Raw genomic sequence first — 14,928 nt, 5'->3', positions numbered from 1 at the left:
ACAGGGAGAGGAGAGGTATTACAGGATTAAAAATAAACAGTATATGCAAACAGAGCATTAGAACGGGGGGAAAAAAAGGATGCACCAGCAAAAAGGAGGCCGGGAAAGAGAGAAGCGTAAGGTTATATGAGTAGAGCACGACACAAGGAGGGGTATCGTATTAGAGGAAACACGAAAACAAGGGAAGAATAGAAATAAGAAAGCAGATCATGGAGAGTCCAAAATAATACAGACATAATCAATCAGGAGGGTGAAAAGCAGAGAGGGGGAAAAAAAGACAGGGAGGGTTTCAAGGACGAATGAAAAAGAGTCAGGAAGGGAAAAAGGAAAAGAAAGGGCATGAATTAATGGATCAGTTCGAACACATTACAAACACTTTACAAATAAAAAAAAGGTGGTATCTAGCCATGCAGATACATTTGTTAGGTTTCATTTGCTCTGATTCCCAACACTTCCTGTCCACATGTCGAAGTGTCCTTAGCAGTGTTGGGCACGTTACTTTAAGAAAGTAATTAGTTATAGTTACTAGTTACTTCTTCCAAAAAGTAACTGAGTTAGTAACGGAATTACTCCACTATAAAAGTAGCTAGTTACCAGGAAAAGTAACTATTGCGTTACTTTTAATTATTCCCCCTTTTGAGCTCGGCATTCATTTTAGCTACTCGGCATCCATGTATTTAGAAAATGTCTGCCTGCATGGCGGACCGGCACCTGTTCTCCCCGATATTTTTGCCAGTGAGTGCTCTGAAGGAGTCTGAGTCAGCTGTTGATAACAGGAGCATGTTCTCAACAACAAACCTGCCTATCATTGCATTCAGTTCAGTCTGTGTCAAGTTTTTGTGAAGCTGGAGCAGAAAAATCCAGCTGTAGCTGCTTGGACAGCTCTGTGTCCTTCTTTGTTAGCGGAGCTCACGTTAGCCACACCTGGACTGCTGTCATCATCAACAGTGTCAACAACAGTGTTTTTGGCCACTAGTTTTGTAGAAGCGTGTGCCGTTGAGAGACGATTCATTAGATAAGAGTTGCTTACAACGGACGTAGACAAAAGAGATTAAAGTAGTGTCTTCCACTTTGAAAACGTTAACTTTCCCTCTGGACTCACTGTTGCTGCAGCTGACCTCTGCTAGTTAGTGTGTGCGAGGCTGCTGTGTGCGTGTGGTTTGTGTGTAAACTGAACATTGCCTCTGATTGGCTTACGAACTCCCACTCAACGTTAGAGAGCCAATCACCATCACTTATGCGGTTTTCCCGCCCCTCCCTCCTCCCCCACAAGCTAAAAAAAATAAATAAAATAAAACCGCTTTGCAGCTCCGGTGGCTGAGAGCCGAGTCGGATGACAACAGCTTTAATGAGCAGCTTCAGTTTGTAACGCGCCACATTTAATAGTCGGTAATGGTAACCGCATTGTAACGGTGGAAATAGTAATTCGTTAGATTACCCGTTACTGAAAAAAAGTAACGCCGCTAGTAACGCCGTTTATTGTAACGCCATTATTCCCAAAACTGGTCCTTAGTCACGACACTGGACCCTGAACTGTGTGTGTGGGGCCTCTTGACAGGCAGTTGTCTCCTTCTGATCTCCACCCACCAAAACTCTATATAAACACCTGTTTTTCTCTAATGTTTGCACAAATGTAAACATATGACTTTCTAGTACATCTAGAAACCAATCACCATTATACAACAAGTAGTTCCGACCAAGCAATCTGATTGGTCAACAAGAAATTTAGACCGCGCTCAAATCAGCATGACAGCACGCCTGACTCATTACTCAAAATATTACTCCGCCAAGTCTGTGTATCCATCTCCATGGCAACATTGTAACTGTCAGAGCTGGAGTAGGAAACGGCGGAAAAATAGGCTTCAGTGCTGCTTGCTGACCGCATCACTGTCGTGCTCAAATGACGTTAAAGCACACCCTCAGGGTAATATTGCTTAAAGCTGCGTGTGTGTTTGTATGAGAGGCCAATGATTAAGTTCCGTTCATTTACCATTTTCAGACGCTTCTATGTCAGATTCCCGCCATACTCAAATTCACATAAATGAAATTGTTTATGCTAAGAAATTACATTCAGTGACCCTGCCACCTTTTTGTAGCTTCAAACAGTGTTCTGGGGACCTTATTTTCCTCTGAGAACAGCTTGTTTATTAAGTTATGGAATAAATAAATAATTCAAGTTCCTATAATTACCACATTAATATTACGAATATCAAAATTTGGTTCGATTTTTGATTTCTTTTTTTATTCCAAAACTACATAGTGCCCCTTTAAATCCTGAGAACATACAGTTTCCAGATGAACTTCAGTAAACAGTCTGACATTGTGTGTGCTCCAACAGTTATTTCTATCATCAATTAATAAGCTGATTACAAACATTGGATTGGTCCAACTGTTGAAAACTATACTGAAAATATTCAGTCATCCTCAACAGCATGGCAAAGAAATAGCTGGAATCAGGGAATGTTCCCCATTTTCGCTTGAATAAACAGTAATCACTTAATAATCAAAATAGATTAACTTTCTTTTGATCAACTAATTGATTAATGAATAAACTGTTGTAGCATGAACACTAACATTTCTATACCATGAGCACCACAGGTGAAATTACATTTTACTGTTATAGAATGGAGGCTGGAAAAACATGAATGGATATTCTAAAAACCTCAACACACTGTAACCACTGGAGGAATGTAACACAATGTGTATGTTTTTGTCCTTTGTGCCATCTGACCTGATCAGAAAACAAGAAACAACAAAAAGGAAGGGTCGGATGGGAGCATGCTACACAAGAGCGAGACTGCAGCTGGTGCAGACGGGTGAGGCGAAGCATCGCAGGGTGAGAGAAAAGGGAGAAACTGTAAGGAGACTGTGGGAAAAACAAATCCAGGGAGTGTGGAAGTTTTAAGTGCCAGTCATTACTCTTTGTGTGTGGTGTTGGCGCGCTGTCTTTGTGAGGCCGAGAGACCTTCAGATCTTAAAGTCTCTCCATTCGACACTATGAGGCCGCCGGACGTCTGCTGCTGGAGTCGTCCCGGAGGAAGAAAGACAGAGAGAGATAGTGGAGAAGGAGAATGAGCAGCGAGAGAGACATGGAGAGAAACAATAAGAAACTGTGAAAAAACACTGACACAGATGCAGCAAAACAGCACTGAAAAATGGAGGAAGCATATAAACTGTCAGGGCGGTCAGAAAGCCAGGGATGAGAAGAAAGACAAGGGGAAGTGACGGAGAGTGGTTGAGAGACACAGCGGGGAGGGAGGGGAGAGAGAGAGAGGGAGAGGGAGATTCCGAGAGATGAATTCAGAACAACAGACGGTGGTGAGGAATGAGGCCGGGCATACAGGATGACACTGAAAGGAGTGATGATAGATCAACACACAGAGGACAGACAGGCTACAGGGTCACAGCCGGGCTACGGGGAGAACACACGCTCACACTTCGCAGAAGGTCACACACACACACCCCCGTGTTATTCTCGGCTATTTTTTCCATCTGGCCTAACCTTGTGGGAGCGCGTGCGACGGCTCAAGGCGGTCGCACAAGACGACACACAATGGCATGCGCAGACCCAGGGGGGCTTCGTAGGGCGACCCTGAACTTGCACACAAACACTAGTATTGTGTCGCGGTGAGGACATCGTAGTAAATCACATTAAAAATGAGCCTCAATGTAATTCTTATCCCCTTAAAATGAACGAGTCTACCTGGAGGGAACCCAGCGGTGTGACATTGTAAAGAGATTTTCATCCTCCAAACCCTATTAATACGTTACACACACACACCCACACACACACACACACACACACGCACACACACACACACACACTCACGTTCAATGTTTGCCTGACTGTTCTTGAACTAATAGCACTTTACTTGACATAATCACAATATGTTTGTGTCAAGCATGTAATTACCGCTAATCCCGTTGGAAAAACTCCCCACTTAGCATTCAGGTTAAAGAGCTACTTCTGAATCTGAATCCACATGCGGCATCCTGTCACAAGCGAGATCTCGAGCTCCGGGCGACACCGTGACTCACGACATGCTCTCTGCTCGGTATTTGTTCAATGGGTTTTTCAGGTGCAGATGTTTTTTCAGTGACACTTACAATAACACTGCATATCTACACACGTGCTAGTTATCTGCTTGCTGTATCGATGCCCGATTCCCTCCCAGTGCAACTGAACTGCAGTGGACAGGGGTCAAAAGCTACAGTCCTGCATCCGTGCAAGAAAATGCATTAGGCGGTTCAGCAAGTGAACATGTCTTCGAGATTTCCCTCTTTGACTGCCGAAAATTCAATGTGGATGTGGATGTGTCTCCTATTTTGTTGCATTGATCGGAGGGAGGGAATCGCTTAGCACCATTAGGAATGATTACAGCTCCTTCAATATTAGCCCTTCTCTTAGGCTAGACTTGAAAAAAGGTTTGCATCAACCTGCCTGAGGTGAAATTCCAGTTTCCTATCATGTATCTTTAAAAGGCCTCAAGGAAAAAAAAAAGAGAAAAACCCAAGAAAATAATATTTAAGAATGGCACTTAAAAAACAACAAACTCAAACTGATGTACCCATTGTTCCGCCGGGAACAAAACCTGTCTATGAAAAGCAAACAAACAAAAAGAGAAAACTATCACCCACAACGTGCATATTTCTCATGTTGGGTCACCCTTTTGACAACTGCAGGCCTTTAATGGGGTCTCTCTGTGTAGCTGTCAGTTGCCGTGTTCCTCAGGCGCTCTGACTCACTGCGGCTCCCTCTCTCTGATCAGATCAATGTTGTCTTTCCCTGCAATGCAGCAACCAGTGAAACACATCACAGGCACAGCTACACCCTGAGAAAACCCCAACAGCCTTTGTACAAACACAGGAGTATTATCCCTCATTGCAGGTTGCCCTCGAAGTAGCAGCCATCCCAGAATCAAAGAGAGGAAACAAAGAACAGAAAGGCCAGCAGGTAAGTTTTCCCTCTATGCGTAAAGTGTCAAAACAAAAACTCTCATAATTGTCTTTGTTTGTCTGTCTCTGTGCGCTCTGAGATATTCTTTTTTAGAGGGCTCCCCTGACTGACACACTTCAATCAGTAAAGGTTATGATGAGGTAAGAGCTGCAAATTAGGCCTTTTGGGAGAACGTCAGGAGTTTGTGCATATGGTGGCACGTCAACGCCGCAACAAAATGCAAGTTCCCAATCCCAGCTCGCGAAACTCTAGCCTGTTAGAGCCCTAATGAGCAGCCGTCGACTTCTCTCCTTCCAAACTCCAATTTGCCATCATCCTCTCATCCTGCACAAACTTCCCCCCTAATTCAGAGGTGAGACAAACAACTAGAAAACAACTTGTTATCTTAATATCCGGGTTAGGAACGGCACTTGAAGCAATCGGAAATCTGTGCAACGCTCCTTTCATTCAATAATCATGGACTCTGATGTCCAGCGCATTGAATTGTTACAAATGTCAGACTGACTGCCGATGCGGCAGAGTTCACGGAGGTGAAAACTTTCCCTGAACTCATCAGCTGAGCTTGCAGCGCCGTGCACACACATCGCCCGTCTCCTCCTCGCTATCAACGTGAGGCTCAATGACACCTCATTTCAGCCCATTCAGAGAGGCCAATTGAATGACATATCAGCCGCTGATAAAGTATTTCGACTCAGCTGTTTAAGCCACTCCTGTGAAATGGTGTCTCCATTTATTCGTTCTAATGAAAGCCCAATTTCCTGAGTGGATTAGTGTTAAAGGGGAAGTGCGCTGGAGTGGGCTTAGCACAGGGAAAATCTACCCCGCAAAGAAAAATTCACATGCTCTTGTGGATTCCTGCTATCATAGCTCGACTGAGCCCGTCGAGCAGCCTTTGTGAGCATGTGCAAGTCACTTCAACAGCTCGAACTGAGAGAACTGGAGCCTGATTACATAAAAAGTAGGTTGTATTTAGTAGACTTTGCCAGCAATCACTGAGTTACATAAAAGCAATTTTCCACCAGTGTCTTGCGGGTTAAGGAAGACGTATATCATAATAACATAATCATACAGCATTGTGCTTTCACTGTCATGCTTCTTTGCAATGCTCGGATAATACTGTAAATGCACAATGACAATTTGAGACAAATTTAGTAATTTAAATTCAATTTAGTAATTGCAATTTTTAGGCGAGAAAGGTATATTTCTCTGTCATCCAGCTTTCTGACAACTATTCACTGTCAGTCAGTGGCACCATAAAAACTTTAAGGGAGGTTAGGAGATCAAGAGATACTCGATGAAAGCCTGACGCTCAAGTGTTTCTAAGTTCTGAAGCTGCAGATGAACCATACTCAATGCAGCAAATTGGTCTATGACTGTGTTAAACTTTAGCCTGTCTTTCACACCCACTGCAGATCATTAGAAGTTACTTCTTGGTAACAGCACAGGCAAGTTTTGATCAGGGATCTTGATAACACTGACCAAGGTCATCAAGACTTCTTCCGGTAAAGACTCACAAACACCATGACGCATTTACATGATAGACCTCGCTGCTCATGTTAGTAAATGTGCATTGTCCCTTCTTTATAAAAATATATTGTATTATAAAACTGTACTTAAGTCTTTTGGCTTTTTCTTAGTGCTTGTACTGTTTTGCTTGGCTCTTAGTCCGACAGACTGCTTTTACTGCTCATGTTGATTCTCCATCTACTTATCTCCTCTACTCTATGTCTTCTCCCAGTTTCTTATACTACAGTATCTACATTAATAATAGTTGTGACTGCATCCGTTGTCTTGTGCATTATGCATAGGATATTCCCTTGAAATTATATGTCTGCCTTGTTACCCCTGGAGGGCTTCAATTACACTCTGGCTGAATCTTGAGCAAGTTGCTCAGATTTATATCGAGAGCACCCGAGGGGCAGAGCGCAAACTGTCAGTGTGTATGGCTAAACATAAATATATATAAAGTTTTCAGCTGAACGAGAGTGGTGTCAGAATGTGTTCATTAGTTTTGTTTTATTTATATACATTTTATAGAGAAAGGCACAGAAATAGAATATTCACTAGAAAACTAGCTTTTATGTTTGATTTGGCTTTACAATGCGTCCTGAGCCATGTTAGTCAATTCACACCTGGGTTTAAATGTGTCGAATTGAATCTCACTTCCCCAATCTATATGCAAATACAGACCTACATCACTGGAACAAACCGATGCAACACTTGCAAAATGTTTGCTGATTTAACAAGAAGGCCCAAATAGTTAAGAATTTGGTGTAGTTTCACATAGTTAATAGAGTTTCTGCTAATGCAGCCAATTCTCCAAATTGAGCATTTTTTAAAGGAATCTGGGAAGTCAAAAAAGCCTTTATTAGTTCCTGTTTGCTGCATTTGTCAGATTTGACTTAATGCATGAGGTGTAAGCGGTGAAACCAGTCAAAAAAGTGCGTTAAAACAGCTGTTGGGAGGTGCAATGCACTTCAGACACAGACAGCAGACAGTCTGGTAGAGCGATGCCGCAACAAACTGACACTTTTTACAAGGAAAGAAACATCTTAATGTTTTGCATTTAATGCCTGATTTACAAGAGGGCATCAACTGTTAGAATTTGTTGTAGCCACTTGTTCAGTGTCTCCTATTGGACAGCTCTTAAAACCTGTGATATGGCAGGGGAGTCTGGTGATAGTGTTGTTACCAATTCAATTTTTAGTTGAAACATTGGCGAGTTAAGATACTTCATTGAAAACGGTGTTTAATCAAATCAGCCTGTTGGTGTGCCACTTCTTATTGCTATATGGAAGACGTCAGTTGAGTAGGTGGTCCTTTAGTGTGGCCATGACGCGTCTGTACACACTGCTAAACGAATGTGGTCACTTACGGCCCAGAACACCTCCACATGTGATCCGTCTAATCGGATCTCAGTATGTTGATACAAGGTCTGAACAGCTTCTGTGACACTCTGCATGTGTCGTAGAGACTGTGTGTAAAATATTTGTCGTACCAAAGAAGACACACAGATGTGGCAAAGTGTCCAAATTTTAACTTACTCAAGACATTTAAACTTTTCATAAAAGGGAAAAAAGCAGGGTCCTTGGATATCCTTCAATATGGTGTTGAATTTCAGCCGACCTTCACTAGCTTTTCTTTTGCACCAACGTAATGTTCCTTTTCCGCTCTTAAGCACTCTGCTTGTGTCATTCCTAATGGCCAACAAGCCATTTCAAGGTGCTTAAAGTGCAATAGTTTGTAGTACCCTAATGGAGGACACCCAGAGAAAGATTTCTTCTGCCCGTGACACTGCCAAACTACCAGTGCATTGGAATTACGCCCAAACAGTGCGGTGTCTGGCAACAAGGTCACAGCGCCTGGCACAACTCACTTTGAGCAACAAAATAAACTGAACAGTTCTTAAACTTCTTAAGAGCTTCAGAGTCGTTGAGTTGCCATATTGCATTGTTCTGACATTAAGCCTGGTAATTGGCAAGAGCTGAAAACAAGAATCAATAAGGTGTAGGTGTACAACAGTGTAGGGAGGTTATTTCAAGATTTAGTGTCTCACGTGAAAACAAATGCAAAGTTTCTTACAATGAGAGACACTCTGACCTGATTTGTTGACAATCACAGAGAAAAGAGTTAACTACAACTTCAGATGCTACATCGTCTCTATGCACACCCTTTGTCTCTCTTACTATCTTCCCAGTGCAAAATGATGGCGTCTCTCTTATTCATTCTCTTGTTCACACTCACTCAGTTTCTCACTGTTCCACTCTCTGTTATTGTCTTGCTCAATTTCACACCCTCAATTGCACATTGTCTATTTCTCATCCTCCATCCCTCTCTGTTTCTCGTATGTCTCCCACCCACTCTCTCTCTGTCAACTTCTTTTTGTCTTTCTTTCCACCTCTCTGAAATGCTTCCTCCTTGCTCTGCTGCTAGTCTATCGCTTCCTCCCATATCTGTCTCTCTATACCTGCCAGTTCCTTGGGAGAGGTGGGCTCTTTGGCGACAGATGGCGGCCTGCTTTTCATCTCAATGGCGACCCTGGAGGAGAAACGGGCCTTGGTGGGCGAGAGCAACTCCTCATTGGCCGAGGAGTCAGTCCTTGTCATTATGCTCCGTCCGCTGCTCTCCTCCTCGACCAATGCCACAGTGTCTCTCAGAGTGTTGCTAGGCGACATGGCCCTGGACGGTGAAAACACTTGGTCGTCCTGACTGTCAGGCATTTTTGAGGCAGAGCGAGGGAGGACTTGGACCTGCCCGCCTCCTCCTTGTCCGTTGCTCTGCGGCCTCGCCGCAGTTGCAGCAATGGCTGCTTTTCCATGGCCTGTCCCTTGGTTGCTGTAAACCTTGTATCGTATCATTAAGATGATAATAAAGACCAGCACAGAGGCGACGATAATCCCTCCAATGATGATGATCATAGTACCACCTAGGAAGTGGCTGTGCAAAGCTTGGCACTGGCTGAACTCCGTGTCCGTGGTGAATGACAGACAGCCCAAAGGGCGCGTGGCAGTCAGTGATGTGACGACATCATCAAACACGGCCAGGACACAAAGATCGTAGCTGCGTCCCGCAGCGAGGTCCCGAACCAGGAAGTCATTGCTGCTTGATGGAATCATCCTGCCAAAGGAAAGAAAAAAGAGATGAAGATATTATTGTCAGATGTAATTACTTAAAATAAATTAACAGACATCAATACAAATATATATATATATATATATATATATATATATATATATATATATATATATAAATATATATATAAATATATATATATATATATATATATATATATATATATATATATATATATATTAAATAGGAAAAAATCAAAATACACAGGAGGGGGGCTTTAATTTAGTCAACAAATACTTAAAATTCATTAATTTCACATCAGTTGCTAACATGACAAACACTGTTTGCTCTAGTCAGTGTACAAAAGGTCAGCTGAACATGCAAAAGGATGAAAACTATCAACAAGCGTGTATTCAAATCAACATACACAGAGAAAAACGTCTGACATAGAAAATTACAGTTGTACCACAAGGCAAGCTTGGGTTAGGGCTGGGTAAGGGTTATACAAATGTACCTAGATTAGTTACTTCAAGAAGTTGGTACAACCAAAACACAAATTACAAAACATTTAAACAGCTCAGTGTAATGGACCAGACAAGAAAGCAGCACCTAAACCTGGAGAGACATTTCAGTTGGCACATGATTGAAATGAAAGTTCTGATTCGGGCAACTTGTCCTTGGTAAATCACCAAAATGAAGAGACAACCTGGGTTTAAGCAGGAGGAACAGGAAGTTGAACCAATAAAAAGACAAATATGCCTGACGTTATTACACAGTATCTTACAACAGTGCTCTCAATGACATTGGCCTGTCGGGTGGTTCTCATAGAAACCAGTTGGAGTAACACTCAGAGAGCCAAAACACCTGCCAACACAAACCAACTGTGTCCAACTCTGTCTGTCTACCCACCGTTACACTGTACCAATCAAACAAGCAGGGCCATATAACAAAAACAAACCAAACCAAAAAGAAAAAAAACTGCTGGTATTGCTCCCTTGTATTCTGTTGTGTGCTATTATACGAAAAGCACAGCAGTGACACATGCACTATCATCATATATTTTCATGCGGAGCTTCTGCCCGTGGCATGACAGCCACCTCATCGCTCTTATTTCCCCACAGAGTTCGAATTCATAAGTCTGTGATCTGACGAACACTCACGCGGACCCAACTGCAGATCCACTGCTGTGGAAATTGTCGTTCTCTGATTAAACACATTCCTGATTCGCACCACTGTCGACTCCTATCTCAGTCTCTCCCAAGGTAAATACTGTACATCCAGTTTTTCCTTGTCAGAGCAGATTCCTGGGGGGAAATCCTGGGAGAGAATATCACACAGGTAAACAGGAGGCAGTGTGTCTTCTATGTTTTTGCTTTCTCTTTCTCCATCCTTGGGTATCTGCTCTCTCCAGGGGTCCTCAGGATAACAAGTGGAATTGCCAAACACCCATATGTCAAGTGCTACATTTGATCTAAATCATATTTCCCTTCTGCTTCATTCACATTTTCTCCAATGCACTTTCAGTCATTGTGCTTATGCCCATCCCTCCCCCATAAATGTATTTCCACCTCTGCACACAGACAGACAGGCTGTGCAGTAAAGTCAGAGTGAAACAGAAATTATGGGAGGTTTGTGTGCTTGTGAGAGCCAGTGGGCAGCAGGGTCTAGTCTCAGTGCCAAGCTCATCGATGGCATTGAACCTCCACCAGGAAGTATATCTTGGCAGATAGCTCCGTGTGTGTTTCAGCGTGTGTTTGTGAACTTGTGTGGTTGTGAAAAGATCCCTGGACTGAGTTCTTATTAAAAATCGAACCAGGGAACTTTAACTGCCGTGATGTCTTGCCATAGGGTTGCAGCATGATTTGAGAGCTGAGCTTGACCGGGGTTCCCAAAAAGCAATTTCAAAAGAGGGTATTGAAAACAAAAAGTTATAGAAAACAGCACCGCTGTCAACATGATTAAACTTCACAAAACTACAAACTAGGACGTCTCCTAACTGTGTTTGAACAAAATGATGCTGTGGTTGTTTGTCTCCTCATCTTCGCAGTGTGGAAAAACTAAATCATAGTTTATTACGAGGAGAAGTCAGTGGGAGACCCAGGCTGGCAGTGTCCTTCAGTGAAATCCTCCAAGCACATGTGGGCTTCTAATCAGACATCTGCGCTCTGACACACTGCTTTCCATCTTAACAAACAACTTATTGCTCAAACTTTGCACGACATCTTTGATGTTGTTGAAAACCGTGATGAGCTGTGATTCTCATGACACACAGTGAGGTGTGTAAAAGTGTTGCTTAGGAGCTAAATAATGTGACTCAGCACACGTTACATAAAAGTCGTGACTGGTGATAATTAAATTGTCATGGAGACAGCTGGATGGAGCAACATTCATCATAACTTTTCGCAATGTGCATACAGTCGTTTGAATATGAAACAACAGTCGACGCGGAATTTGCTTTAGCGCATCATCTAATGTAAATATTGTGAAATGGCTGTTGGTGTTTAGACTGGTTCCTCATAAACCTCAATTTCAATATGCATTTTTGTCTACCACCAGGCACAAAATCTCCCAAGACTGACTGATGATCCACTTAGGCTGGCAGCCTGGCTCCATTTCTATCAGTTTCCACATGCCCATTATAGACTCAATAACTGAATAAACTCAGGTTTTGCCCTGTGTTGTTGGTAGCTGTTACTCTGAGGGAAACGGAGAGTGATCTGATTATCTTTGCGACAGTGGCGGCAACAATAACGCCACTTAGAAACGCTATAAAAGTCATCTGTTTCTACTAAAACATGCAATTTCAAAGTAAATATTGACTGCAAAATGTCATATTGTAGAATTATGACACCACTGGCATTTAGATTGGACTATTAATCTCCCTCTCACTATGCTTTTTTGTCTGCCACTGGGCACGAAATCCTCCAGGAAAATGAAGGCTGATTGGCGATGCAGTCAGACTGGCAGCCTGGCACCATTTCTACTGGCTTTTACATCTCCATTAGGGACTTAATGAATGAATGAACACAGGTTTTGTCTTGTGATGTTGCTGGGTGTTGCTCTCAAGCAAACAGGTTGTCTTTGTGACAGCGGTTCCAACAATAACACCTCTTAAAAATGCTAGAAAGTCATCTGAGAATCCACCCGAGAGACCAGTATGAGTTATTATTATACTGATATAAACTGACAGAGAATAACTAATGAAGGAAGTTTAGTGTTTACTGAAATTTATTCTTACCAGTTCTTGACATTTCCAATTCGGTGTGATTTTCTGTCAGTCAGTCAGTCTGTCTGTCAGTTTCATTTCAAGGAACTCTCTTTCTTGTTTATTTGATTTGTTTAATTGGATTTCAATAACGACACGGCTACAATTAACAAAATATTACAGTTGCAGCCTTCTGTATGCACCCAAGCATCAATCTGCAGAATAATACAAAGTCAAATAAATTGTTAAATTAAGATTAAACGATAAGTTTAATAAGGTAAACCAGGGAAGACTAAGGACATAAAGACCCAAGATGTAGTAGTTAGCTGACCTCCTAACTCACATTGGCTAGAAGAATCTGATATTGGCATCACTCTGTAAACCCCACACACCACTGGGCTTGATCAGTGCAGATGTCAGGTCATAAATATCAATTATCACTGAAGCAACTCAAATCAATCTAATCTAATCCAACCAAATTGGCTGAGACTGAATCAGTGAACCCCTTCGCGCTGGCCAGATAATCTTTGCCAACCATCAACATCGCCTCCAAACACAATCCCTCCTATGATTGTCACACAGGGCGAATCAGGTGGAAATCAGCTCGGAAATCCCCCAGTGTGCCCCCAAACAGCCGCCCACCCACTCATCAGTGTTCTCTCCTTAATAGGATTCAAACCGAAAAACTTGCACTGGCCAAAGGCTTTGCCAACAGGCAACCTCACCCAAACCGAGAAGTGAGTGGGAGGCATGACAAGGAGGAAATTCTTGGTGGGGGATGTTATTAAAACGAAATACCACCACCATCTGCCCAAGTAGTAGAACTGAGTAGAAGACTCCCTGAATGTTCTGAATGAAATGTAGCGCTTTAATGCCAACTCCTACATTTGTGTACGCATCTTTTTCTTACTGTTCTTTGGATGTTCTTCTTTCTTATTTCAACTGTACTGACTTCTAAAAGGGTTTGGTTCCAGAATAACCTTGGAGCAACAAAGGACTTAATGTCTTGCTCAAGGATACTTCAATAGATTTGTTGTTTACCCCCCTACAGCGTAGACAGATGTACAAAAATGATCGCAGCAATTTCAATTATTTCTAATGGAATCAGCATATGGTATTTGATTTGCTCATTGGCTAGCATCTGTTTGTGTTTTGTACATCGACAGTTATACATATGTGTGAGGACTAATGTCACATTAACGACATATCAATAATTTGGGGTTTGTGCACACAGAACAAGGATTGCTGGGCAAAGCAGAAGTGGTTCTGAAAGCCCATTTGACACTGCAATCGCACTGGATGATTTATTCAGTTAATGGTTTCAACCCTGGGACACACACATGCACTGACATACACTCAGGGAGAGTTAAACAGCTTGATGGATTCTTTCGCTCCACAATGCAAACAGTAAAAAATAAAACAACTCATGGTTTGTATGACACTGATGTTCTCTCGCACGCAACACACAAACGGATCAACAGTCAGTAATGTTTTGTCACTCCTCGGTTTATCCTCACACCCGCAGGAACACGTACATGAACGCACGCCCGCACACACGACTGCGAGTCTCATCCAAATACACAAACAGATAAACCATCTCTCTGTTTGAATTGAACAGATTAGCGCTCGCCATGCGATCTGGCTCTGTGTACACACGCACAGAAATACTACAAGCATGACAATAGCCTGATTAATGTGGTGGAATGACTGCATGAGCTGACAGATCCTCAAAGTTCTCCACTTTTCAACACAATTCATTTATTTCTTTAACATGAGGAAGGCTTTCTGCACATGATCACTGGCAAAATGCCCGCATTTGGTGTGAGCCGGGGTTTTTCATGTGGGAGAGCGCAATAATGGCAACCAGCGCTCAGATCTGACACCTTGCTGCTGCAGTAAAAATGCAGATTTTCAGACTTTATTCTTTTCAGACTAAAAGCTTTTGCTGCTGACCTTTAAAAAGCATGTCTCGTCGGACTGTGTTGACCAAGATGATGGATAAACAGATTTTCTTTCATTATGTCAGGGTCAGGTGTTACACCAAAAGTCACAGCCGCAAAAAGCACCAGTTCTTAACGTCCTCAGTCAAACAAGTTATAGAATATTTTAACGGACAGAACAACGAAGAACAGGATGTGCAGGTAGATGGAGTTAAGCCCAAACTATTCACAGAATAAAATAATGAAATGTTATT

General features: G+C 42.4%; 1 protein-coding gene across 3 annotated transcripts in view; it reads right to left on the bottom strand.

Annotated features, from left to right (window-relative positions):
• The window catches only part of LOC115573947 (leucine-rich repeat and fibronectin type III domain-containing protein 1-like protein), a 186,841-nt gene that overhangs the window by 16,072 nt on the left and 155,841 nt on the right, over positions 1 to 14,928 (bottom strand). For 2 of the 3 annotated variants that reach the window (XM_030405063.1, XM_030405072.1), the window contains 2 exons: positions 8,925 to 9,574; positions 2,920 to 3,020 (listed from right to left, as the gene is read on the bottom strand). In XM_030405063.1, the coding sequence (XP_030260923.1) occupies positions 2,968 to 3,020; positions 8,925 to 9,574 (703 nt within the window). In that variant the 3' untranslated portion in view covers positions 2,920 to 2,967. The remainder of the gene's footprint in view (positions 1 to 2,919; positions 3,021 to 8,924; positions 9,575 to 14,928) is intronic. The other variant, XM_030405082.1, reaches the window with a different exon arrangement.

This window comes from Sparus aurata, chromosome 2, assembly GCF_900880675.1.
Source record: "Sparus aurata chromosome 2, fSpaAur1.1, whole genome shotgun sequence".
Classification (NCBI taxonomy): Eukaryota; Metazoa; Chordata; class Actinopteri; order Spariformes; family Sparidae; genus Sparus; species Sparus aurata.
This window is presented reverse-complemented; position numbering and strand designations above follow the sequence as displayed.